The 27,996-nt window shown below is 36.7% G+C and overlaps 3 protein-coding genes across 3 annotated transcripts; 2 read left to right on the top strand and 1 right to left on the bottom strand.

Annotated features, from left to right (window-relative positions):
• Nucleotides 1–501: 501 nt before the first annotated feature.
• On the top strand, nucleotides 502–5,445 carry cdc37l1 (cell division cycle 37-like 1). Its single transcript, XM_044095801.1, has 7 exons — nucleotides 502–889; nucleotides 1,812–2,111; nucleotides 2,215–2,308; nucleotides 2,530–2,645; nucleotides 2,985–3,107; nucleotides 3,218–3,388; nucleotides 5,189–5,445. Exons 1-7 carry the CDS (start codon nucleotides 785–787, stop codon nucleotides 5,303–5,305), a joined length of 1,026 nt encoding a protein of 341 aa, XP_043951736.1. The 5' UTR covers nucleotides 502–784; the 3' UTR covers nucleotides 5,306–5,445.
• A 2,828-nt stretch (nucleotides 5,446–8,273) lies between these two features.
• ak3 (adenylate kinase 3) lies at nucleotides 8,274–18,651 on the bottom strand. Its single transcript, XM_044095802.1, has 5 exons — nucleotides 17,462–18,651; nucleotides 13,802–13,921; nucleotides 13,372–13,544; nucleotides 11,424–11,542; nucleotides 8,274–9,593 (listed from the first exon to the last, which is right to left on the bottom strand). The coding sequence occupies exons 1-5, from the start codon at nucleotides 17,607–17,609 to the stop codon at nucleotides 9,482–9,484; spliced, it is 672 nt and encodes a 223-aa protein (XP_043951737.1). The 5' UTR covers nucleotides 17,610–18,651; the 3' UTR covers nucleotides 8,274–9,481.
• A 1,149-nt stretch (nucleotides 18,652–19,800) lies between these two features.
• Nucleotides 19,801–27,996, top strand: rcl1 (RNA terminal phosphate cyclase-like 1). The gene is made up of 9 exons (XM_044095800.1): nucleotides 19,801–20,053; nucleotides 20,444–20,515; nucleotides 20,903–21,078; nucleotides 21,389–21,463; nucleotides 21,574–21,698; nucleotides 22,062–22,187; nucleotides 22,279–22,435; nucleotides 26,191–26,294; nucleotides 27,826–27,996. Exons 1-9 carry the CDS (start codon nucleotides 19,924–19,926, stop codon nucleotides 27,977–27,979), a joined length of 1,119 nt encoding a protein of 372 aa, XP_043951735.1. The 5' UTR covers nucleotides 19,801–19,923; the 3' UTR covers nucleotides 27,980–27,996.

A 27,996-nucleotide genomic window follows, 5' to 3' on the forward strand; every position in this document is an offset into this window, starting at 1 on the left:
CCTTATCAGTGGAGACACATTGTTGATGTTACCATTATAAAATAGCTGACAATTAAGAATTGGCAAAGCTCAATGTGATTTTCACAGGAGGCAGAGCGTTGTTGTTAGCAGCTGCTGAAAGTAACTAAAAAGTTACTTTTAGTGTAACTTAGTTACTTTGCAAAAAAAGTAGTCAGTAATATAACTAAGTTACTTTTTCAAGGAGTAATCAGTAGTCCGATTAAAGTTACTTTTTCAAAGTAACTATGCCAACACTGTTAGAACTAAACTAAAAAAGCTAAAACAAACCTATTTTGGTCGAAAGGTTTTTGAAAGGTTTCATCATTTTGCAACGTAATGATTAACAGTACCAAGTACTGGTTCCCACCTGAAACTATTTTGCCAATTGCCCATAATGAAAGAGAAAACAACTAAATTCCACGTAACGACATTTTAAATCTAAGGAAAAGTTTGCTAGAAATAAATAGAACGCTCAAGAAACTTCTGACTATGTCACGTGGTACACAGTCACGTGACAATACGTCATGTCCCAAAACAGCTGCAGTCTGCTTTAGTTAGAGCAACGGTTGTTGTTATTGTTTGTAGCGCCAACATACTGCTATCCTGAATCATATTTCCACTTTTACTCCCTTGGCTTTTCGGGTTGCTATTTATATCTCATATAGTCGTGGCTGACAGCTGACTATAAAGAGGCAAAACTGTGTGGGATTCCTCAAACATAGCTAGCATAGGCTAGCACTTCCAACGGACGGGCACGGTACTCTTGAGAGCTGCTTTTGCAGTTATGGCGTGGATGGGACACGGAGCTCCGTTTCATACAAACGATAAGCAGAATGGCGACCAAAATTGGCCAGCGAGGGCTTTAACTGGTGTCCATCCCAGCCAACAGGTAATGGACTTTTAATGCTAATTATTAGCTGATGTGTTAGCATTCAATCTTATTTCCCACACGCTAAATACCAATTTTACATTAAGAAGTAGGTTTTTCTGTGACGTTTAGTGGTCTGAATTATTTCAGTAAGCGTTTACAGCACTTAACAGAGCTTATTTTCTGTGTTGTAGGAGTAGCTAACCTAAATCAAAGACAGCGTTGTCTAAAAAACGTGTGCTGTACTTCACTGTAATATTTCTCTAAAAGTTCACATGACAATAGAAAACGTGACAAGCAGACGAAATACATTATTAGTGAAAATTTCTCAAACTTCTCCATCTCTGATCCATCCACATCCCAAATCATGAGCACATCTCTGTGGTATGACAGCTGCAGTCTATAATAATAATAATAATAATAAAGCTCTGTTTGGTGGCATAAAGTGATTAAAACAATCCAAAGGCTTACTTCAGTGCTAAATATTAGTGAGACAGCAGAGCTTTTATTTATTTTTTGCTCTTTCATTCTATATTTGTATCCATCTCACTTTTCTCTGTTCTGCATATAGATGGCCCATTATTAGAGATGCACGAACAAATTGCCCAAAGGTTGGAATTAGATCTGGATCAGCGATTGGCTGGTTAAACATGGCAAAAATCAGGTTTTTCTTCCCAACTATTTGTTAAAGGCGTCAAAGCTAAAAAAAAAAAAAAAAAAAAAACTCCAATTTGGGTCTTCTAACACATTAACTAAGAGCTTATATGTTGATGAACTTATTTAATGTCTGGCAATGAAATAAAGCGATATAAAATATTACAAGTTAAGGCTTAAGATGCACCTTTTCTCTGTGAACTTCATGAAAGATTAGTTACTGCATCTGCTTAAGAACTGTCTTGAAGTAGAATAAAATGTAAGTTCTCCCGTGTTGACATCTCTCTAGTCACCGTCGTCCCATCTTTGTGATTGCCCCATGGCGTCACTCTGCCAGAGCCAGCAGCGCTGTGTGAAAGCCTCGATCGTTTCTAGCTGGCAGCTGGCTGAAGCGCAGGATCAGATGGGCTCTTTGGGGGTCCACAGCTCTGAGTCCATGGAACAGGAGCGAGCTCGGACCCTTGTCTGCCCGACTGAACTCACAAACACAGAGGAGGAGTGGCGCCGCAAGGAGAGCATGCTGGCAGGCCCAGAACCCAGTCGCAGTCCCATCCTCGGTGCCACTGGAAGTTGGGACGTTTTTGATAAGGTGTATCTTAAAGAAAAAACAATTCATACTGTTGGAAATATAATTAATTTCTCCTGTCTGCTTTTTTATGTGTTGGTATAATCATTTTTTTTATTGCTTTTAGAGTATTATTAATTTGCACCAATCGCCTGTGGAAATGGATCAGGACACCTGCAAAACATTTCTCCAAAAATATGAACAAGAGCTCAGGCATTTTGGTAAGTGAGGCACTCACTACTAAACTTTTAGTTTTCAAGTAAAGGATACATCCCTTTCTTTTTACTTGTGCAGGCTAATCAAGGTTCCAGACAAGGACAGTTTTTTTTTCTAAATTTGCTATTATTCTTTTCTGCATATTAAAAATGTCTAGACCATCTAATTTTCCAAATTTGTGTTTTCAGTCTTCAAGTCTTGATAAAACATGACTTTCCTGTCTCAGGTATGTTACGGAGATGGGACGACAGCCAGCGATTCCTCTCACACATGCCGCAGCTCATCTGTGAGGAAACGGCTAATTTCTTAGTCCTGTGGTGCATTCGACTACAGCAAGAAGGGGTAATATGATGAAGGTGTTATTTTGACATCACAGAAAAAAACCCAGAAAAACTTCAAAAGTCCTGCAGAACTCATTTAGGCTGATGTTCATGATTCAACAGTTATAAAGAGACTAAGCAAAAAGATGCCAAGGTGATATTTTGCTTTACACAACAGCGTCTTAAGCTCCTCTCTTATAACCATCTGAAACTTCCCTGAGATTTTCATCATTGTCGTTTCCAAGCAGGAGGCAATTGCATACTGAAATAAAAAAATTTTTTGACGTTGTTTACAGTTCAGGAGGTCAAATGTGTATTAAACATAGACCTCTTAATGCTTATTCTGTGTTTGGTCTTGCAGAAAGAAGCCCTGATGGAGCAGGTGGCGCATCAAGCCGTGGTTATGCAGTTTATCTTAGAAATGGCCTCAAATTCTCAACAGGACCCTCGAGGCTGCTTCCGGCAATTCTTTCACAAAGCGAAAGTAATCCACAGATAGTTTATATATTGTGTAATGTATCTATATCTGCTATCTTTATACTGCAGCTATGACCCAAGGCTTTATAAACAAATATTTTACATGTTGCTTTGCAGGAGGGACAGGACGTCTACCTTGAAGTCTTCCGAGCAGAACTTGACGCCTTCAAACAGAGAGTTGAAGAATATGCAGCGAAATGTAGAAATGACGCTTTGAATGTTGATCATCAGAGCTTCGACACAAACTGTAGACCTAACACCAAAGTAACAACAGACTTTATATCACAGGTGAACATTGCTGCGTTCTCAGGCATCACTAAATCTTGTGACTCCTTGTGGTTACCCTGTTCAACTGATAGATGGCACTAAAAAGCAGTTGTTTTAAAGTCGGTACAAGTGTTGCCAAAAATTTCCAATTTAAAAGAATACATTTTTAGAACATTGGTTATAACATTGTTAAAAAATGCTCAGCACATGTTCAGTTTAGTGCATTTGGCTGCAGATCTTTGCAGAAGTTCAGTCTGTCTTTTAATAACTTCTCTCTGAAAAACTTCTCATACTAAAGTTTCTCCTATCTGTCTAAGCCTCAATAAATCAGACATTTTTGTGTTATGAGGTTATTTAAAATTAGACTTACAACTATAAATGGAATGAATATGTTTTGAGCTACAAATACTGCATATATAAGCAAAATAAAAATATATTAATGCACATTTTAGTCAAACCTGAAAGATAAAATAACAGTACCATCATCCTAGACAATATGCAATACTTCATGTTTCATATTTTATATTACCTATGATAAAAAGGGGGGATACTTTCTGTTAAGTTGTAGTGTATTAACTAATATTTTTATGAATGCTGCTTTTACTCCTGCAAGTGTTGGGCAATGTACACACAACACATTGTCATGGGGAAAAAGAAAGTACACCCTCTTTCATGTCTAGAGTTTTGTGTTTCAGTGGAGTCTCAGTGTCATTATTTACTGAACAAAGAAGAATGCAGTGCAACTCAGCTTTGGTTTCATCTTTGCAAAGGAGACTCTCCTAGAAACCTTTGGCTTTTTTGAGCTGAAAGTTTGTGTTGCTACGTTATTATTTTTAGACAAAAAAAGATAATGCTCTTGCCATCTTTTCCAACCAAACAACATTCACCATTTTTCATATTTTGGTCACTTTAGCATGCAAACTCAGATCTGTGATATAGCTGTGGGTACGATATTTAATTTCTCAGATAATAGGTACTCTAATTTGGAATTGAATATGCTGGGATTTCAAATGTGTTCACATCAGAGTCTGGGTTTTTTTTTTGTGTATTTGTAGTTGAATTTTAATAATTTTTTAGCTTGAACGAAAAAACAATGTAAATGAAGGAAGGCATTTTTTTCTCCTTTGTGCTACAAGTCAAGGTGTATTTAAAAATGTATACATTACATATTATTAGATTTTCCTGTAGTCTTTTTGTATCACTTAAATATCTCAGTGGACTTATTTCACCTATTTCTTTTTAAATTATATAAAAAACAAACAAAAAAAACACATTTTCAACAAAACTCTGTGAAAGTTAGAGGAGGCATCTCCTCTAACTCAGTTATTGAGGAGCTGCTCTCAGTTTTTGTTGAAAATATTGCATAATGTGGAAATAAAAGAACCTATTTGTCGTGGAATTTTTAACATTTAGACAGTTTCCTTTGGTACATCTCCAGATAACCAATAATAAGCTAGTTCTCCACGTTCTATTCAGCGAACCTTTTCATTGTTGTTTTGAAAAGGTTTTTGTAAGCAAAGTAGAGAAAGGGGGCCACATTCCCTGCTGCTGGCCCCACAGCTTGATTAGCAGCCAAACATTTACTCCATAATAGAAAATCCTGTTTCTCAAGATGGTTGAGCTTATTGAAGTTGAAGCTGGTCCTGCTTTTGGATTGCAGTGTTTTTATTTCTTTATTGTGTCTCACATGGCACTATTTTTAGCCTTTTCTGGTTGTGTAAAATATATTTCAAAGCCAAATTTGTTGGCTTCAGCCTATGCAATATTTACATAATTTATTGTTTCAGCAATTTATTCCTTTTTCTTGCCTTTGACTTCTAGGAGGATCCTGAATTCAAGATGAAGCACTGTTTAGAGGCTGGACTGTGGACAAATACAGGAAAATGGACAAAGGACGACACTACAGAAACAGAAGACATCCGGATGATGGAGATATAAGGACTGTTGCCTCAACTCCTGCTTTCCTCCCATTTCACACGTCGGTCCACATAGGAACAATCTTGAGTTTGTGAGCCTTCATCCAGCCCAGCAGGCTGAAACGGCATTACAGAGCTGGAATAAATGGAGACATGATCATCCTTTGTGTTGCCTCTTTCAGCGTAACCAAGAGGAAGTTCTGTTTTGCTCATGGTAAACATTTTTTTAACATTTCATTTGCATTTGGCTACTGCTGCAGAGTGTCCTGCTAGCCAATAAATGCTTATGCTACGCGGTAGTGTAACCTCCTCTTTTTCCTTACGATGAAACTGATCTTTTGCCGTTCTTAAAACACAAAGAATTCAAAAAGTACAGAGAACAATTATTGTGAAAATTTAAGAAAACAATATCTGAAAAATCAGGAGCTTTGTGATTTGCTAAGCTGGATCAGAAATGTGATTGGCTGTTGATTATGTGAAGGGGGAAAATGCTTTGAATCAAGTTTATTATCAGCCTGTTTGTAGACAAATCTGTATGTGTAAGAGTTTCCCAGCTACATGTACCTTATTGGTATACACACCATCATGTTATGTGTTACAAAATCATGTGCAGTGCAGGCCTTACTTCTCCAATTTACTCCTCTGAACAATCTGGATTTTTTTTTTTTTTTTTTTTTTTTTGCCTTAGCCTCACCTACACGGAGCAGTTAAAATGAACATGTCAAATGAAGCAGTTGTTTGTTGTAATGAGCAGAGGAAAAATAAATAATGTGGTTGCAGTTTTTGCTATTTATCTTCTCTAATCTCCACAACTGTTTTGATCAGCTTTTCTCCCACTCTCACTGCTGATCTCTCAGGCAAAGCTGCTGCAGTCAGTCTGGACTGTTACATTGATGTACCAAAACCAGTAAAGAAACATTTCAAGATAGAAACCTTTCTGATTTTGCCACCAAGAGTCACCTGTTTTATAGCTTGTGTGATTTTATGATATTTAAGACTTATAATTGAGACGATAGAATGATGTTAGCCATCAGTGGCTTTAAATTGTTGTTTTGAACACTTGTGCCGTGCTAACAAGCAAGTGAACAGCTGAACAGCTGATGCACTTTAGGGATTACTGCAAGTAACTCCCTCTCAAAACGTATCCCAACATGTTGTCCAGAATGGTTTAGAGTCTAAACCCTATTAACTATTAATAAACGGAATTTTAACATTTTACACTTAAAAAGTACAACATATGGCATATTTTTAATTTACAGCATTCTTTACAGATGACCGCATGCTGAGTCAAATGGGATAAATATTTAACAACACTTAAAAAAATATGTTATGATATATTCTCAATTGAATTACAGTGTAAACCTGAATTGGACCTCTTACATGCATGAATCTGTCCTGATGGCCCCTCAGCACCACTCAATTATTTGCAGACTTTCACAGGTTTCCTTTCAGGAGTTTTCTGCATTTAGCTCCATCAATCTTAAAATATTTTTTCAATTTTTTTCTGAATGTACTTTTACTTAGTTTTCCATTTATTCTGAATTATTTTGTTTTTGGAGTGATGAATTAAGCCTGATTTTAGTTTGGGTTGTTGCTTAAACTCTTTCAGCTCTCAGGTTTCATCAGATTACAGGTACCCTTTAGTTTATAATAAAGCTCAGCAGTTAAAAAAAATAAAATTAATCAGCTTACTTGTGTAATATACAAAAAATAACCATGTTAAATCTCAAAGGTGTAAACAGATTTACAGATTTTAACAGGCGGTATCCAGATAATGTTTGGAAGGAGATGAAAGCAAATTCTTCTTTCTGGAGTAATAGTTGTTCTAATTGGGATTTTACCTGACATTGGCCAGCTGTACCTGAAACCAAGACTCAAGCATAAGTGTTTAGTGTGAGTTTAGCTTTAAACAGGAAATCTGTAAAAAAAAAAAAAATAAAATAAAAATAAAGCATCAGCACTAAGTGGAAAAGTGCTGATCTAAAAGATTGTATGTGTGTGTGTGTGTGTAACTGTAACTATTTAATTAAACATATTTTCAGATGAAAAACACTTTTAGGCAATTCATATAACTTTGCATCATTGTATGATTTATTTTTTAACTTCTGTTTCCCCAGCCAAGCTGAACAAATGCAGACATTACATTGGTTGTTACAAACTTCCATTTTAAGCATGTCACCAATCGTCTACATTTTCTCATCGCTGTGGAGCTTTTACCTCAATAATGGGCTCCTGTTTTTCTGTTCCCATGGTAACAATTTTTATGATCTTAACAAGACTGCATAAAACAATGTAAAAATCTGCTGAGCAGCACCATCAGTGAGATGGGTTTTGCAGTTAGGGGAATGTCATTTGGGACTAAAGGCAGATGCATGATGCATTGATTTTGCAGAATCGCCACAGAATCCTTATTTCTAGCATCTGTTCTGCATTCAGCTGCTCTTTACCACTACATACAGAATGACTTAAATGCATCAAAAATAAATAATGTGCTGTGGCCGACTGTTATTGCTTTCAGTTGCCTCTTTAAAAATAAAGGCAAAAATAATTTACATCAGTTCCATGAGTCACGCTTTGATGCATTTTGACTCAGATTTTGTTACTCAGCCTCCACAGAGCAAAGCAAAGCTCCAGCCTGTGAAGGTTGCATTGATACAGATACTAAACGAAAAGAAAGAAAACATCCTCAGCGTTACATTTATTACTGAAATTATTGTCTAATTTGTAGTGTCATATTACGGTACTGGAATAAAGAGGACATTTGTTCAAAAGCTTTTTAGATATTTACCAATCAACCAAAACAGAAATGGAATTGTGCATGATGTCTGGTTTTGGTCAATAGATGCGCATGTGGACCATTAACACTAAAATTGCCCAATGACACAAAATGGCAGAATATTAAACTACTGGCACAGATAGAAGATGCAGTCCTGATGTCAAAGTCAATAAATGGTAAACAATGAAAGAAAATACACATTGTCATTCAAGTGTACAGTACAAGACATTTATTGTGATTCATAAATATCTGAGTTGTATATGAAAAGATGGTTGTTGCATTTCAACAATGCATGGAAGTGTTTAAAAAAAACAGAATGACCACACACAGTGCACTGCACAGAAGCATTATTAAGGCTTTATCACAGGGTAAACATTCAGAACAATGTGCAAAAACTACAAGCTCATGCCTTTCAACAACATTTGACCCTGTATAACATGTGTCCATGTATGTGTTCATCTATTTTTCTGCCATCAGGTCAGACTAAATAAATGCCAAATATCGCTCACAGGGAATACAGTCACAACGAGGAATGGACGATGAAATTTATAAGAATGGAGTGTTTCAGAGGCATCACTTGTAAGACCTGAGGTGGTTGAAAGTAGCTGTTAAGCAATATATTTCTTCTAAGAATTAAAAAATATCCATTATTATAAATGTCCATTTATAAATCATTTCAATTGGTCCATGATTAGAGGAAAACAAAGTGTTTAAAAACCCTTCCTTTATCAAGCTGAACAGCAGCAAAAGGTACATGCACATATATGAGAATCAAACCCAACAGAATGTTCTGCTTAAAGGAAACAGCCACTGCAGAAGAAATGGGCCACATTAGGCTGATATGCACACTTGTTGTTACACTACAAAAAATAGCCTCCTTTCCAGGATTTATGATTTTTAAAAAGGCTGCTGCTGATGTTTAGCTCTACAGGTTGTGTGTGTGTTGGGATTACATTTAGGAGAATTAAACCTGGTTTTGTTCATGCCAAAACAGCGGACGCGTTCCTCCTACAGCATCTTGTGCAATGTAACCCCTTCATGTTGTGCTCCTGCAAAACTTCCAAGTTTGAGTCACCTGTTAACTTCTGACTTTATAAAGGCACAAAGTGGACACACTAACAGCAAATGGTTAAAAAGGTTTGAGGCACACACTCATCTGAGTTCCCCCCAAATTATTTCAACAACACAGAGGTTTTAAGAACATGTTTAAAAAAATACTTTTTTCTAACATAGGTAGTAAGTAGTCTTATTCTGTTTTTAGTAAAAGAGCTAAATCTTCATTTGCAAATTTTAGGGCTTTACCTTCAATGAAACATAATTACTCTATCCTCAACTACTACTTATATGATGCATTTTTGATTGAACAATGCACAGTGTGGTTTTCCATCAGTAAACTTCAGCCGTTCTTGGATTTTGCTGAGGCTAAGCAGCTCTTTGACTAATGGAGGAGAATTTTCTGTGGAGAAAAGCTTCAACATGCGGCCATATCTTATTGGTTTCTGTTCCCGTAAAGGTCTCCAGCACACCTTTACTCCTGGGAAGAGAAAAATAAACACAAACTCAGAAAGGAGTATTCATAAAGGCTGCCAAAAGTAAATGCACATATAATGCAAGCTTTATACTGATAACACAAACAAATCTGCTTACACAAGTGTTGAACTAATATTGTTGAAGGATCTTTTAAGGCAATTTTAGTATTTAGTCCTCTTAAGTTTACACCTGGCATCAATTCAGGTCAACCTCAAACGAACTCGAACTGTCACAAGAGGATTTCCTGGGAGTTACTCATTTGAATCCTTGAGCTAAAGCACCGGTTTGCAGACAGATTACACTGGAGCAAAATAACCTTATTGTGCAAAGGTATCATTCAGGAGCGAGCATAACTGGAGAGAATCTAGAATAACAGTAACACTGCAAAAGCTGCATGTTGTCTTTTCTTCCAAGGACAACATTCTTTAGATGGAGCTGAGGATTTTGTCAAGTTGGTAAAAAAAAAATTGACTGGGAGAAGTCTGGCATTATACAAAGAAAGGAGGATCTGTTTGTTCCTCCATCAACAGATTGTAGAGAATTTTCAATATTAAACTTGTGTTTCTCAAGGCAAACTGTTTGCAAACTGCCAATAAACAAAAAGAAGAAGGCAGTGTGCTTGGAGGACCAGAATCTAAGAAGCACTTCATGAGAGGAATAATTTAAGTTTATAAATGACCTAGCTCAAGTCCAGATCTAAATTTGTCAGAAAATCTCTGAGGTCAGATGAAGAGGGTTATGGAGAAAAGATATTCTCACAGTTAGTCTGGTAGACCTGGAGAATCTTTGCAAGGTAAAACGGATAAACATTACCAACCCAAATAAAAATGGTAAAAGTCTGGTTCCTATTCATAATTGTTGTACAAAAAAAAAAAGAAACAAAGAGTAGTATTTATTCAAAGAGTTTTCGACTGACTACAGATGCATGCCACACTTTTCAGATTTCATGTGTTTAAAAAAAAGGAACCATTCCTTCTGCGTTATGTTGGTTAGCCACATATTATATCTTAATGAAATACACTGAAATTTGTGGTTGCCACATTTTAACTTAAGCTGTACTGAACACTCAACATATTTCTGCCTACATGACATGAGGAGAAACACAAACTGAGCTGAGCCCCCTCCCGCCCTGTAGTTCCCTTGGAATGTGATTCCTAGGCAGCCACTTGGTCACTGGGAGTGAAGAGGTCACGGTTCATCCGCTGTGACCTTATACCTACATTTATGCATTTTTTTTCCTCGACTACTTGAAGCTCTAATGCTTCTAACCCATCCAGAGATAAAGCTAAAGGATTTAAATTATTCAGATAAAGCAAGTGAAGCATAAATAAACTGCATCCTGGGTGCAATTCTTGAGAGAAATTATTTAAATTAGTTCATTCAGCCATTAATAAAGACTCACTTGTTCTTCACTTTCAGTGCTCACATGACTAAGGACGATCAACGTCATTTTTCAGGATAAGAGGAGCCGATTGTCTCTGGTTCTTCCTTGCTGAACTAAATGCAAATAAACTGTCTGGAAGCTTAAAAGACTGAAAACCTCATGGAAAAATTACAAAATCCAAAAGGTAAATTGATATGTTGTGTGGAAATTGTTACAGCAGTCTGGTGGGTTTTGTGTGAACATCATTAAAGCTTCTTCAATGTATTTTAAAAAGGAAGTTGAAGAAATTAATTGTTAGCAAAAATGTGAGATAGTCTTTGCACACATTTTTTATTTTAAAAAGAAAAATTAAACTACTGATAAAAATAATAATTGATACATCATCAATTCTAAACTGAACTATCTGAATTCAGTTTATTCTATATTTGATTTACTGTACGTTGCATCTACCTGTAGAACTCCAGGACGGGTTCTGTCTGGGTTTCATAGGACTTCAGTCTCCGTGTGACCGTCTCTGGTCTGTCGTCATCTCTCTGAACCAGAGGCTCTCCTGTCACATCATCCAAACCCTGGAGAGAGGACGAGAAACATGCAGGCAACTTTATCTATTTATTAATAACAATTAAAGTGAGTTGGATATATTTGAATAAATGTACAAATTGTGGGTGTTACAGAAAGCTAATAATAATTACTTAATAATGAAAGTAACTTATTTATTTTAAATTTCATCACTGATGTAATTATTATTTACTTGTGATGCCAATAATAATAGTAATAAATATCATAAAAAGAGCATAAGTATTTTATTTACAAAATTATAATTTGCTAATGAATTTTCATTCATATTTTTCATTGTTAATGTTTTCAACCATTAAATGATTAACAATATATTAATTTCATGTATTTAATAATCAACCATAATAGTAAGCCAGAAAAATGTTGAGATCAAATTTTTGTCCTTGCTTAAGTTAGACATACTTATTTATTAAACAACTGATCTGCTGAGAAGAAGGAAAATAAGGGTTCTGAGATCTTACTTTTCCAAGTCTTACTGAGCTAGAATGAAGAGGAAACCACGACATATTTAGCCTCTTTGATCAAGCTCCTTCTCTAAACATTTCCTTTGCCAAACATGAGCACTAGAAGCCAATCATGATCCACATATGTGATGCTGCTCAACAATGAACAGGAAATCTTGACATGTGACCAAAGGAACATAAACTATAAATCATCTATCCGCCTTCTGCTTCTAATTCTCTCTCATTTCTGTTACTTTCAATCTGAGCCTGAAAATGTTTCTTATTTCCCATTTCAATCAGTTATCTGGAAATCTGTTTTTCAGAGGCGGTGTCTTCTACTTCTCCCATCTGTTATTTCAATCTGGGGCAGCTTCTTACATTTTTGTTGCTCAGATGCAGTTTCACACCATAATCTTTTTAAAACAGAAGCACTAATTAGAGATAGACCCCCGATTATGTCATGCATCATAATATCACCTCTAGCACTCATGCTGCCTCTAGAAAAAAACTATTTTAAACCATATGTCCAAATTTGAAAATTACAGCTTTTTACAGAGGGTTTAATGTATCGAGCGATAATTAACCAGTCATTACTGGCACCCATGGTAAAGATAAGAAAAAAAACACCTTATGAATGTATTTGTATAAGGTTCCATAAAAGTTTTAGAAAAAAAAATGAAGTCGATGACTGTGGATATGTTTTATATCACAAACCCACCATAGACGCTACCTTTTTCAGCCAGTCTTCAAAATGGGAAAGAAAAATGAACATATGAATTTAGTTGTAGCCTTAGTATTGTCTTGTAGTCGGACTACAAGAAAATAGCCACACATCTACAGTCAGAGCAATAATTAACCAGCTTAAAAAAATTAGAACTGGCTTAACAAAGACACACATATTTGACAAGGTGGGGGAGGGGTTATGTTCTCCAAGTCTACATGACAACCATTTCCTTCAAGTCGCCAATTGTTTCCCTGGGGTAATTTTTTTTGCGAGTTTACCATCCCTTCATGTCTCATTGGATCACTGGAAAGTAGAGCCATGTGGGTTTTTTCCCTCTCGGTATTTTACAGCAAAGCTTTTAACAAGGTCAGATTAAGTTACCATGACAGCTGTGACCTGCTGGACCACTTGTCACTCTCCTCTCTCTGCTCCCATATATTTTCCACCTTTATGTTGTTTTGGGTCAACACTGCTCCTGGTCAGAAATCAATGTTTGTTCAGTCTGCCTCTGGGAATAATTTCCCACAGATCCAAAATGAGCTTCCCTCAGAAATATATCTACTTTTCTCATATTTGGACATGAATTTTTTTTCCCCTTGGTCATTTTTTATGAATTATGGAGTGAAAAATCATATGACAGAGAGGGGATACTTACAGCAACTTTTGGTGGGTTGAAATCTATATTATAGACTCTGCCGCTGGGGATGTGAGTCCAACGAGAGGTCAGCCTTTCCTTGATGGTCTGGAAAGGGACATTCAGGTTGATGACTGTATCTAAAGAGAAGGCATGATCAAGAGCCTCTGCCTGGGACACAGTCCGAGGAAATCCTGGGAATAAAGGACAGATGAACAGACGTTAGGAAGGCAAGCAAACGGAGGGGGAAAAAAAACCACAAAATCTCCATGCAGATAATTACAATAAGGCAGCGGCTCTCTTGAGTGGTTTATCAAAAACTAGAAATAACTGTTGGTGGCTTGCTTCACACAGGTCGTGTGATCTCAAACAGGCAATGCCGATAAGGTGTTCCCCCTGCTATCATTTCCAAGAAAAGAAGCAAACGAAACAGACAAGCGAGGCCTCGTACCATCAAGCAGCCAGCCGCTGCTGTTTATCTTCCTCAGGTCATTCAGGATGAGACGGGAAATGATGTCGTCAGGTACCAGCTGTCCCTGATCGATGCAGGACTTCATCAACAGTCCAAGCTCTGACGATGAAGATGGAGATTCATGTGTTAGAAAGTGCTCTCTTTTCTTTTCATGGCATTTTTGTTTATCAATCTCAAAGCTTATTTAAGTTCATTGCAAGGATCTGGCAAAGGTATTTCATCATTTGATAACACTTCTTCCACCTTTTGTCACATTTTAAATCTGTAGTTAGTTTTACAATTCAGACCACTTTCTTCTGATAATTAACATCAAGAGTAACTTCTTAAGTAGAACCCATCTGGTTCTAACTTAACCTCATGAGAAATGTTTTCACTTATAATTTAGTTATGGCGACTTCACTTTAAATAAACAGTTTTAAATTGTTTTGCAAATCACAGATTTTTTATGTCAAAATTTTACTGTGCACCACTATAAAATCTAAACAGATTTTTTTTTTTTTACAGTATAAAGCATAGATGCACTGTGAAGTCCTCAGAACATAAGTGAACAAAAAGTATCATGCAGACCAAGGAACACAGCAGGCAGGTTCATGTTTAAAGCAAGTTTAGTTTATCGAACGATATATCCAGCCAACAGAAAATGGTAGGGGCAGCATCATAGATTTCTATGATGAATATATGTCCTTAATTTTACAATAATTTATCTTACTCTGTCATATAAAACTCAATAAGATTAAAAGTTATGGTGGCAGGTGGTTTTGGCATCAGAAGCATCTGCTGGTTTCCAGCAAATATGAAAGGCACACAAAAGGACAGTTGTTACTGTTTTCAGCTGCTAAAGAGAAGTAAGCTCCTAAACATTTTTTATTTGAAGCTTCAGTCCGCAAACAACCAGCCGTTAATCTGGCTCCTCAAACACTGTCAAAACAAACAGCAGCCATATGGTCCTTTGAGCAGGATTTAATTTAGTAATTGATGACTTCAGACCAGTCATCGGCTTTAGGGAGACATTACCGTGGTTGCTAAAATGACTTATATTGCTTCACAAGAACAGCTGAGGTTTGGTTTTATGTCTTAAGACTAAACAATACCAACGTTTGAATATGCTGAGAAGAAAAACTTTCCTGCATCTTCATCTTCAGAATTTACCAAAAAAAAAAAAAAGAGCATCTCTACATATTTTAAATGCAGAGATTACACTGCATTTAAAAGATGGATTTGTGTTGTAGCCAGTTGACACATATGATCATGTCTTCTCAATCTATTTTAACAGTGTAGGAAAGAATAAAGTGGATCGAATGCCACCAAATTATGGTCGTAAAAGCTGGGAAGCAATGACTGGAGTATAGCTTCACAGCAAGAAAAGTGCACATTACACAACTCGAAGTATACAAGCATAGACGTTACTTGAGGTCATTTAAGTCAGAAAAAAGATACAGAATTCAAGACAGTCAAAAATTTTACATTCTAAATTTTGAAAAAGTAAAAAAAAATCCAAAGTACATGGTTATAAGTTGTAATTTGTCTTGACTGGTATAAAAGATGAACAAAATTATTTATTAATGACTCGAAGAAATAATGATCAGTGCCATGACTGTTTGTGTCTTTATTAATAAGATTGCATACAATGATTTTAAGTGATTTGCAAAAGTAATCATGTCTCTTTTCTACATTTTTTCTCATTATATCCATAAACATTAATGTGTATATTAAAGATCACTCTCCTCCAGAAAGATTCAACATTCTCAAGTCGTTTTTATCCTGGAACAGCTTTTCTCTCAGTATTTCCAGGTGGATATTTAGCTTAATCCACCATCTACCTTTTCTGGCACAATCACGTTTCACAGTAGAGACAGTGTTTTCAGGGGAAGGTACAGTGTTACTTTTCCACCACAGAGAGTGCTTTGAATAGTTACAATGGCTGCTTTTCTGATTAATGCTCTCCTTCCCCACCCTCTCAGATCAGGTGGACGGCCATGTCTTCCAGTGTTTGGATTTGTGCCACAGTCTTCCCATTTTAGGGGGATGGATTGAGCGGTCCCCTAGGAAATATTCAAAATGTATGACATTGTTTTATAACCTAATCCTATCTTAAATCTCTCTGCAGCTTTATCGCCGAGCTGTCTGATGTGTTCTCTGCATGGTCTGCATGGAGCTGCTTGTTCAATGATCTCCTCTTACAAACCTTTTTACACAAAAGCAGCATTTCTACTGAGATGATTCTGTTTACTACGAGTCTGTTGATTGCAATTGGTTGCACTGGATTTTATTTAGGGATTTTTAGGTTAAATATGAATAATTATATTATTTTAAAATATACTAAAACAATATTTTTAGATTTTATTTTGTATTACATAAAAAACAAATAACAAAAGGACATTTGAAAGTACAAGGGCTGCGAATAGTTTTGCAAGGTGTGAAGGAAAGAAAAAAAACCAAGCAATGAGAATGAAGGACACTGAGAAGGTGGAACCATTTTTTTGTTTTGTTTTGTTTTTTTTGTCATTTTCACTCGAGGAGGTCAGAATCCAACTGAAGGAAATCATTTTCTCACAAGTCTTGCCAAAACTTCCTGACTCTGCTTCCGGTGTGAGCGTGAAGCAGTGCAAAAGGTCAGACTTGACGATCGACAACAAGAACTCTTGAAGGTTTTTTTCTCCCAGTTTTAAGGAAACAAGTTAACAAACTGCAAGATATATGTTTTTTTTTAATATCAAGGGCATTGATACAGGACTTTCTCTGCTGCAATGCAAAGAGTTAGTACTAGGGAAAGTCTCAAACCAAATTTGCATTTCTCCGAGAATGGTTAATGAGAAACTGTAGAACAATCTGGCTGGCAAAAGGTCAGTAGTTAAAGTCAGAAGACTGGAGAGAAAAATTCAATCAGCCATTATTACTTCTCATTTAATGAAACTAAATATCAAGCAACGTGTTTGATTTTCTCAACACAAACAATCCTGCAATACATAAATGAGAACTGACTAAATTTAGTCCTTGAACTTAATGCATTTTTGCAGCGTATACATATTTAGTCCATCTGGCCTGCATCAGCAGTTTTTAAATTTTGCTTCAATTTTAAAGGGTAATAGTTGCAAAACTTAAGACAGACTGGAAAACGGGGGGAAGAAAATGCACCATTTGAATTTTGTAGAAGACTCCTGATTCAGTGCAGATATAACATCTTCTCTGCCCCAATGATTTCTCTGTCATGCAGCTGTTATAGAAGGCTTCTTTATCACCAATCCTCCTTCCCAGGGAACAAAAGTTCACAGTTGACACTTATCTTTACAGCTCCTTTTTTATGTTCCTCCAAGGTGAATTTAAGAAGTGACTGCCTTTCAAAGTTCAGGTGTTTGGTGTAAATGTTTGCAGTGCAAACATAAAAAGGACACCTTCATTACAGTTGCAAACCTGTTTGACTTTAGCTTAACAAGAGAAAAAACAGTTTTATGCCACTGATCTGTGGTATGTAGCAGCAAGATAAGAAATATTTAAGGGTGGTGCTCTTATCACAGCGTGCAGAACACAAGTGTCTGTATTCCACAAGATGGAAATATAAGGAAAAGTACAGTAGAAAGTACATTGTGTTTGAAAATCTTATTCAAGCTTAAAGATAAATTGCTCGTGGTTTTAACTGACCTGTTTTATCCTGGATGTTGGCTCTTAAAATGTCCCCACTAGACATGTGTTGCAATCCAAAACTTTTGATGATGCGCGCAGACATCGTTCCCTTCCCCGATCCCGGAGGTCCCATGATGACAGCACGGATCACTCTCTGCAGAACCATAGTTCCCAACAGAACTGCAGCAGAATTCTGAGGAAAAACACCCGTCTGGGTTGCTCCAATCAGACTAGATCGAAGCACGTAGGGAGAGTAGACTGTTTTTTCTTCCCCCCCCCCTTGCAAACTACGCAACAATGGGGCGAGTCTTAAAGCAGACAGTGTCAACCCTCTCTTTTCCTTGGGCTGTGCTGAAGCTAAGAGGAAGAGGAGGAGGAGGAGGAGGAGGAGGAGGAGGAAGGGAAAGAGAAGGAGGAAGAAGACGAAAGCCAGCTCAGCCTGCAGAGGCAGATGGAGATCTGCTCAGAAAGACGACGCGCATCGTGCAGGAAGTCAATTTTTCCCACTCAGCGTGCGCAGAAACTCTCCGTGTTTCTGCATTTGCTTTAGTGGCGATCCATTTATTGTATAATGCGGTTATATAATTGGTCTGCCGGTTAAAAACGCTTTTAGGGAAGGTAGCGTTGATTAATCCCTTCAAATCCTCGATGCCTTTGATCGGTCAGTCCTGCAACTTTGGAGGGAGGTTGCACTAAAAAGTCCACTTGCTAAATCCTATTCACAAAAATAATTGTTGAATAAAATATATAAGTGCTGTTTAAGCATTTGTTTTGTATTGAACGCCTTAAAAAATATTGTTCTAGCCACGCCCATTCAAATTTAATGAATGGTTAAACGAGACAGCCTAGTAACTCGGTGGCGGGTGCGCTCCTTCACAGTCGTCCGGGGAATGGCCCGGGCAGAAGTAGCGATTAAGTGGAGAGGGAAGCGTCTTTTTCTTAAAGGGATAGTTCAGAGTTGTTAAAATTGGGTCTTAGTAAAAGGTTAATATCTTACCAATATGCAACTGTGTAACTCTACTGACATCAAATCAAGCCGAAGCTTCCCCCCACTACTGTCAGGAGCTAATAAAAAATAATTTTAAAAAAATCACTTTATCTAAGAACAACCCCAAACCTCAAAAACATCAAAGCAGTTGATGCCAGAAAGATCAGATTTAAAATGATATGGACCACTAGGCTGCAGTAAGTTGTGGTGAAATATCCACAAAAGAAAAAAAAATGAATGCAATTTACAGTATGTAGTCCTACAAATTGGTGTTTAATAATTGATGCATAGTAGATTACCTGGTCAGTAGCTCTATGTGGTCTACAAAAGATTTTACAAAAACTTTATAATTTTCAAATTGTTGAGTAGTGTTTATATTAATAAACTGCACCAAAAATTAATACAACTCACCTGATATGAGTTTATGAGTTTTATAAAGTGCAACGTTAACAAAACACACATTTCATATATATACATATATATCCCTTTAAGCCATTTATAAGGTGTGGCCCATAATGAAAGCACTATTTTTGCTTTACCTTTAAAATATTGTCTCTTTTGCTTTGTTTTTACACCTCACCAGTGATACACATACGGAGATCAGAATGTCATAAATTTCTGGTCAAATTTATTATGAAAGTAATGTTCTGTACAAAGCAAAGGAAATGTGTGTAGTTTGATTAAAAACAATTTCTTGAATTTTCTTGTGCTTTTTTACTTTACTATGTTACCCTGACCTCAAATCTTTTCAAAACAGTTTATATATGTTCATAAAAGAATGTTTGCAGAAAGTACCTTTCACAATTTGTTGCTTAAGATGGTAGAAATCTGCACCCACTTCATGGTGACCATGGCTCTTTAAGAGAACTGTTTTTTTAAAGTAGGAAGTCGAAGTTGTATTGCGAATTGTCAGTGGGGTTGAATGCAATTTCACAGTTCTTTTGGCCAAGAACTAAGTCGACGCTCTTCTTTTTCAACATCTATATCACATTGTTTTGTTAAACATTATCTATTTTATTTATTTACCCTGCGGTAAATAAATAACATAGACAATTTAATCATCGGTTATGAAACCTTTAAAAACATTTAAATTAACTTAAATAAAAAATTAAGTAAACAAAAAGCAATTCCGGCGTTGTAGCGGCAATTCAAAATGATACTGATAGTAACACTATAACAAAAATCCTTTCTTCAGATTAAAGTCACAATTTTTTAAAATATATTTTAAAGTTAATCTATATCTTTTCAGAATTCTCCTGTTCAGTCCCAACCCAAATTAAAATTTCTTATATAAGCTGAGAAAAATATACAAGCTGACACTGAATAATGAGTATTTTTTTAAAAGTAGCCCTTTCATGAACCATAAACCAACTTCAGCATGTTGTTGTACTCCGTTTTACCCTCCTGTCTTGCCGTACTCCCCTCCTTCTAATGTCTCCCTTGCACAAACACACGTGGATTTTTACCTACGCCAATACCCAACAACAATAACATGGCAAGCCACGGACTGACCTACGACGGCTGCAATTTCTTCAGACAGCGACTGGTTCTGTCGACTCTCAGCGGGAAGCATGTTAAAATAAAAAATATCCGCTCCAGAGACGACGAGCCGGGGCTTCGCGGTGAGTTACAGCCCTGCTGTTAGCTCGCAGGCTAACGGGCTAGCTGCTACGCAGTTGGGAGTGTGTGTTTATAACAGGCAGTCAGGGAGGGGAAATGATGGTATTCTTATGTGAATTACATAAAACTGTGGTCAATATTATTACAACCTTTCAAACAGTGCTTCGAGACATATTTTCGTCACTTTTTTAACGTTATTGTTTTTGAATATTAGTAAAATTTTACATTTCTTAAACAAAAATAGTATTACATAAAGAAATCACAAATTTGTTAGGAAAAGAAAAAAAACACTTTATGCGGGTTACTCTGTTAAACGTAACTTTGTCGTATTAACCTCCTAATTGGTCGTTTATTTGCTTCTTGTAGTGCAACTTTCTGTTTATTTGTCCTAGATTTTGAAGCCAGTTTCATCAGACTTCTCGACAAAGTGACCAATGGCTCCAGAATCGAGATTAATCAAACTGGTAAGTATTAAAATACGTGCTGGTACTGATGCTTATTACATCTGAGACTCAATAAGAACCAGACTCTGCAAGGGTAATTCATAAATGGAGAGCACCAGACGAAAAATCAGCTTTGTCCTGTGATTTTTGCATTCATACATCTTTATATGTCAAACATTTATTCTTACCTTGTTCTTACTGTTAACAAATAAATAAATTCATAAGAGAATACTATTTTATTTATGTTTTTCTGAGCAGTTTTTTTTCTTGTTAAATAAATTACGAATATAATGTAAACGATCTCCTTTGCTGGTACTTCTTGTCTTCTGCAAAGTTTAAGTTTTTGCTAATAATATCTTAACTGGTTGCTGATACATTCAGTGATGTTTTTTTAACTATCTCTACCAGGTACTGTGTTATTCTACCAGCCTGGCCTGCTGTATGGAGGCCCTGTGGAACATGACTGTAACCCTCAGCGTTCAGTAGGATACTATCTGGAGGCTTTGCTCATGCTGGCGCCTTTTATGAAAACTCCCCTTAAGGCAACGCTTAAGGGCGTCACAAATGATCCCACTGACCCAACGGTATGCTTAAACATGGTTGAAGGATTTTGTACACCTTTTTAATAGTATTAGAGTTCCTGTGCAGTATAAAAAAGTAAAGTAACATAGTAGGAGTTTGGTTTCTTTGTTTTTTTGGTCTGGATATGTATGGAAAGCAATGATAAACAATTAAAAATATTGGAATTTCCTGATTTTATTCCTTGTACCATCGTGTTTAAATGTGCATCTTTTATCTTTTTGACTTATAGACATGCCAGCTTCTTGAAAATAAAGCAGTCCTATACTGCATCATCTTATCAATGTTATGTTCTAATTGCTCTGTATTTTGTAGATCGACTTGTTGAAGTCCACAGCTCTTCCTCTAATGAAGAAGTTTGGAATTGATGGAGAGGCCTTTGAAATAAAGGTGAGGACTTTAGATATGCGCTAGCAGGAACAGGGTGGCATCTTTTGCAGGAAATGTTTGGATGTGAAGCAGAGCTTTTTCTCAATCTTTCCCTGATGCTACTCCCTCAGGTGGTGAAGAGGGGTATGGCGCCTGGCGGAGGAGGGGAAGTAGTTTTTACATGTCCTGTCCGCAAAACCATCAAACCAGTCCAGCTGACTGAGCCGGGAAAGATCAAGAGAATCAGAGGAGTGGCGTATCCTTCTCAAGCTTATTTTACTTATTTACTTTTTATTATTTATGAATAAAACATGTTTAGTACTACAAATTAAATACATTTGTAAAAGTTACATATGTGAGTAGTTGCCAGGAAAATTATTATTCAAGTGGTGAATTAGTTCCATGACTTATTTTTTGTATCTAAACACAATTGTCATGATGCACCAGATTGTTTTTCACTGCTACATTAACCTAAAACTAAGTTTATTAAGATAACAGAAATTATTTGTCTGGTTTTGAGTCTTTCTAATTATAATTAAAATTTCAGTTTTGGATTTGAACGATTAAAGCATAAATTTTCTAAACTTCTCCTCGTAGCTCTTTGACCTTCTACACTCAGATATTCGGTCCGGGTTTCTCCTCAGATGGGAAACCGGATTGTGGAGTCAGCCAGGAGTGTCCTGAACCAGTTCCTCCCTGACATTTACATCTACACAGACCACATGAAAGGAACCAACTCTGGCAAGTAAGTCTCTGTAAATGCAGCTTATCAAAATGTAATTTCTCCTTCTCTCGGCATTCAGTTATGGAGTCGTAATTTGTTTTTATGACTGCAGGTCTCCAGGATTTGGTCTGACATTGGTGGCAGAAACGCTGAACGGCTGCTTTCTCAGTGCAGAAATGTCATCCACACCACAGGGACAAGGAGACCCTGTCCTGCCTGAAGACCTTGGGAAAAATTGTGCCAAATTGCTCTTGGAAGAGGTTTACCGGGTATGATTTTTTTGAATACTCTCATATTTTCACATTGAACACGAGCCCTCAGTTATTTTAAAGTGGTTTGTTGTTAAGAAGGAACAAGGTAAGTTTTGTTTTTTTTTCCCCAAAAAAATTTAATGTTTTACAAAGTAAACACATTCTTTAATCTAAAAAGTTCACAGTACATGTTAACTGTGCTACATGCATGATTGTGCTGAATTATAAACAGTCACGACTGGTTCGTCGTCTCAGCGCACATGGTTACAAAAAAAACCTTCAGTGAACAAGCATCTTTGCACCGAGGGTTGTTTGGTGTTTTGACTCAAAACAGGTTTTCTTTGTGCTTCCTCCGACTTGTATGTAGACAAAACCTACAGGAAGAGTTGCTCTGTAACATAACTGAGGTATATTATAAAAGTAGAAAAGCCCCATTCTCATAATATATGACTATAATTAAAATGCTAAAATTTTGTGAAAGATTGGTCGATGCATTTACAATTTTAAATTCTTACTATTGCTTTTCTGTTCTGGAATACTGAAGCTGAAAACTTTCTGCTTGTTAACAGAATTAACAATCTTGCATATATAACAAATAAATAATAATATAAATAAATCTAATATAAACTAAACAATTATAAATAGTTTGCCTCCTTTCTTACTTTGACAAATGAAATACAAATTTTATTGGAAATACCAGACATACATGAGCTTAACACATTAAACTCCCTGCAACATTTGCTGCCTTTGTTTACCCACATTCTCTGGTAATGACTTGTCTGCAGATCAGCTGAGAAACTGTTTTGCAGCATCTGTGCCTCTTTTCCTAAACTTTATTATGATGGTAGCTCACAAAATGTTCTTGTATGTAGAGGAAGATTAAGTCTTGATTGAGTAACATCCATTGGTTGATCATAAAGTTTCCCAGCAGAACATTCTCCAAAGCTTTGCACTTTCTGCACAATGCTGCCTTCTTCCTATAGTGTGTCTTGGTTTGATGTGAGGGTTGCTGTCTGAATATACACTCTGCAATGTCCTGTGTATTTTGATGCCTTTCTCTTTAACGCAACTTCAGCAATTTAATAAATTTCAGCTATCATTGCTCATCTGTTGGATTGTCAACCACTCCCGCCTCAAATGCAACAATGAGCCTTGGGCATAATGTTTTGCCTGAGAGAATGGGCAGTAAGATTGGAAGACATTTACTTGCACAACATCAGAATTTTTATTTTATTTTTTTCTCGTTTTAACACAATAACATATTTCTGAACTATTACTGATTTGCCGTATTTTTCTGACATTTTTTCGCTTATACAAATAAGTTAAAGTGAAACATATCACTCCAGTTCATCTGTCCATGTTCGTTCCAGCTGGTGTTTAGCTTTTCTTGTGGCCGCAGTTGGAAAGGTTTAATCCTTGGTCCATGCCCGTCAGTATTAATCACCATTTAAGTTAACACATCAGTCAGAAATTGAAATATGAAGAGGAAAGAAAATATATCATGGGACCAGCCAGAATTTGAAAAAAAAACCTGCCACTTGTCTGGAAAATATAATATATGTTATGAATGCATTAATTTCAAGTGCAGTATGGCATTTAGCAGATTTATGTTTTCATTGAGTTTTTACACTATCATTCAAACTCTGTCAGAGTTTAACCATTTCATTTATAGGAGGCCTGCCTGTGAGCTTGATGAGTGAAGCTGATCAGTGTTTGTTCAAAGATGCTTGACAAACCAGGAATTCTCAACTCGAGATAAAAAAAAAAAAAGAAATGTGAGGTGGAATGTCTTTCCACCTGCATGTTTGTCCTGCCCTGACCACTGATGGAGATAACGTGCTTGTTAACTGTACACGCACACAGATCACCTCACTTGGCGACGGGGGTAAAATAGGCAGCTTCCACCGAGCGTTGACAATGAGATTCTGTGTCTTCGGCGTTCCTCCACACGGCTGTAAGACTCGGGCTTCTCTCATCGGAGCCATGTGAGTCCAGTTAGCTGGTCAGGGTAGCGCTGATTAACTCTGAAAGAGGAATATTGTTGAGGTCTCCTCTTAAGTCCAAGCGACAGAATGCAGAGCAAACCAGTTTCTCTTTGCTGCCTTCTAGAGCGGTAAGTTTGGAAATGTTTCCATTTTAAAAAGGCTAAAGCTGCTGTAAGAAATTTACATTTTACAGTAAAATTTTGTTTTGTATTATTCCCATAAGGTTAGCAAGGAAAATGAACAGCAGAGAGGGTATTTGTAAAAGCTGGTGAAATTCTTATTGGAAAAGTTTGTTTTTAAATTTAAGGAAAATTTTCAGGTTTGTATTTAGGGGCATGACTGGGCGCCCTGCATGTTTCTGTTTGTTTTATGGTTAATGAGTACAGTCGGGTAGTAGTGGTCTGTCCAAACACTGTGGACAACTTGTTTTCTAAGGCAACGTCAACACTCAACAGGAGCTGATGTAAGTGTGCCACTCTGTTAGATTTCGACTTTTAGTGTGGGAATCTTATTGTTTTAGATCTGCTTCTTTATTACTCGGCACAATCTTTGTGTGCTTAACATTTATGTTTTATTTGAACATAAAGCCATAAATTGTGGCAGCAAATTGCGAAGTTCGCATTAGCAAACAAGCTTTTGGCTTTAACCTATTGCATTCATTTCTGCTCATCAATTATATATTAAAAGCTGCCCTGTTGGTACCAGATTTACAGATTTGATTAATGTCTCTGAATATTTGGATGTTAGCCATATTGTTTTGGTCTCTGCATTTAAATGTTAGTGTTTTTATTTCCTGTGTCTGTTGAGAAAATGGGTCACATGTCGCTCTGAGGATTTAAGGGACTTTTCCATAAGTCACTTTCTGGAGGCTGTTGGGCCCCTGGGACTTTTGACCACATCCGAAAGGCAGGCGGGGTGTGAAAGTGGCAGTTATCCATTCAAGTGCTGCACCTTGTTTTTTAGTTTGCTCAGCAGTTAGGTGCAGATGCACAGCTTTCCCAGGAATTATGCATTTTTGTTCCAGGTGAAAAAGGTAAGCTTTTTAGCCACTATCACTTTTTAAGCTTGCAGTTAATTTTTATCTAAAGGCTAAACATTTATTTTTGCAGTTAAATCCATCTTTCTATCAAAATGATGGAAGCGGTGGCGCATGGGTTTCAAGTTTGCTGATGAATTCAGTTAAAACTTTGGCCCTGTCGACAATGTAAAATGTGTAGCTATCCTTCCACAACGTTTTCAGTGTTGTGATTACATAATCGAATCATAATTCTGCTGGCAAGCTATCACGATGCCACAGGACTGCACGACTGGGCCAAAAAAGGTCCTCAGAAAAACAGATGCACAAAGCACCAAAAATTTGGAGTTATACTAAAAGCTGCATGGCAGAGAAACACGGTTTAGAAAGTGCACCAGGGTGTGTCCAGCTGTGTACGACCCTCTGCTTGTGGATTGAAAATTGAAAACTTTCGCACAGCTCTTGTTCACGCACTGGGGCGTTTATTGACGTGAATGCACAGAGTGGATCCTCTGCCTGATAAATGTCTCGTGTTCAAGATATGAAGCGAAGGTGGGAAGATTCAGGGGAAAATTACACATCTATCAATAACAGGATACAGCCTTAAAAATGTGTTGTTAGAAAATTAGTTGCTAAAGATTTTTTTCTTTTTTTGTCTTAAAGCTCAGACTCATTTACAGGTTACGCTTCTTTCTAAATTTCCCCACCTCTATGACGTACTTTGCTGTTTTTCAGTGTTAAAAAACAGCTTCTTTTTTTTTTAATCCCTGTAGGGCGGCTGCGTGGATTCATCCAATCAGAGCCTGGCGCTACTCTTGATGACCCTTGGCCAACAGGATGTGTCAAAGGTTCTGCTCGGACCCCTCTCACCATATACGTAAGTAGCTGTCATCAAGTACTTTGAAAACTTGTGTACATGAAAAGCCTCAATTTTCTGAACCTTTTACTGTGACGAAAGAACCTCAGTTCTGCAGGTAGTTACTTTTCTACTTGACCTGGTTTGGTAGCTAAACTCTAAAACTAAATAAATTTGCACTTTTCACTGCAGTTATTGCTGTAAGTCTTTTGGGGTACGTCTCTACCAGCTTTACAAATCTAGAAACGGAAAGTTGATTCATTGTATTTTGCAGATTCAAGAGAGTGTTTCTCAATATCAGTTTTTAAGTCTTGCCACAGATTCTCAGTTGGATTTAGGTCTGAACTTTGACTGGGCCATCCTGACATAAAAACATGCATGTATTTACCATTTCGTCATAGCTCTGGCTCTTAATTTTAGTGTTGTCCTGCTGGAAAGTAAAAGCTCTGCTCTTTAATTCTGTCTTCTAACAGTTTTCTTAGAGAATTGCTCTGTATTTATTTCTGTCCATCTTCCCATCAACACTGAGCAGTTTGGCTGAATCTGCTGAAGAAGAGCACAGCATGATGTTGCCATCTACAAGTTTTTCAGTAAGAATAGTATGTTAAGCGTGATGTGCAGTCTTACAGCACCTCTTTCATGAAATATCTGTGAACTAAGAAATTTGCAGTTGTGCCATACACTTTCCATTTTTTTAGATGGACAAAGAAGTTCTTTAGGATATTGTTTTATAGCCCAACTCTTCCACTACTGCATCCTTGAATGGCTGTTTGTTCACTAATGTTCTACAACAAAGCTCTGAGGTCTTTGTGGAAGTGAGATTTCATAACAGGTGGATAATTTAAATGTTCTCCGGCTGGATTTTATTTAAGGGCGCCAGAGTAGAGGGGGCCGACAACAAATACAAACTATATTTTTCAAGTTTTACTAAAAATAAACTTTTGTAAATCATATATAATTTTCTCCCACTTTAGAGTTGTGAAGCACTGCAATGTTGGTGTGTCACATAAATTTGTAGTAAAATATATTCGTTTTTGGTCATAATGTGACGAAATGGGGAACGTGTTCAAGGGGTATTAATACTTTTCCAACATCTTTTTAATCTTTGTAACAAATATGACTGACTTTATATTTAAAGAATGATCTGTAAAGTCTTATGTTTCAAAATTAAGTTCAAATCCATATACAAGTTGGAAACAATTAGTTTACATGAGAGGATGAACTAAAGCAGAGTTCAAACTGAATTCCTCTTCCAGTCTTCATAGGGAGCGAACTATGAACTGTCCATTTTCAGCTATCATGGTACCGGTGCTGTGTTCCTCTCAAGTACAGTACTATGATAACTGAAGATTGGCAGTGCCATCACAAAACACTCTACCGTTTGCTCAGGTAAGGTTGAAAACTGATTGTAAAGGAATAATTTATTTATTTATTTTTTCTGAGAATACTTTTATTTCAATGTTAAGCTATAAAAAGTTGGATGTAAAGAAATAATGATGCAATTGTTTAGGGCTCAGTGGAAAAACAAAACCGTCTTCTGTTTTTCCTCCAGGATCGAGTTCCTGAGGCACATCAGAGATTTCTTCCAGATTATGTTCAAGATCGAAGTCCAAACGCCTTTAGAGGATGAACGGAAAGGTGGAGATAAAGTTCTCATGACCTGTGTTGGGGTCGGCTATAGTAATATAAACAAATCTGTTAAATAAAATCTTTTTTACATACA

This window comes from Gambusia affinis, linkage group LG17 (genome assembly GCF_019740435.1).
Source record: "Gambusia affinis linkage group LG17, SWU_Gaff_1.0, whole genome shotgun sequence".
NCBI classification, from domain to species: domain Eukaryota; kingdom Metazoa; phylum Chordata; class Actinopteri; order Cyprinodontiformes; family Poeciliidae; genus Gambusia; species Gambusia affinis.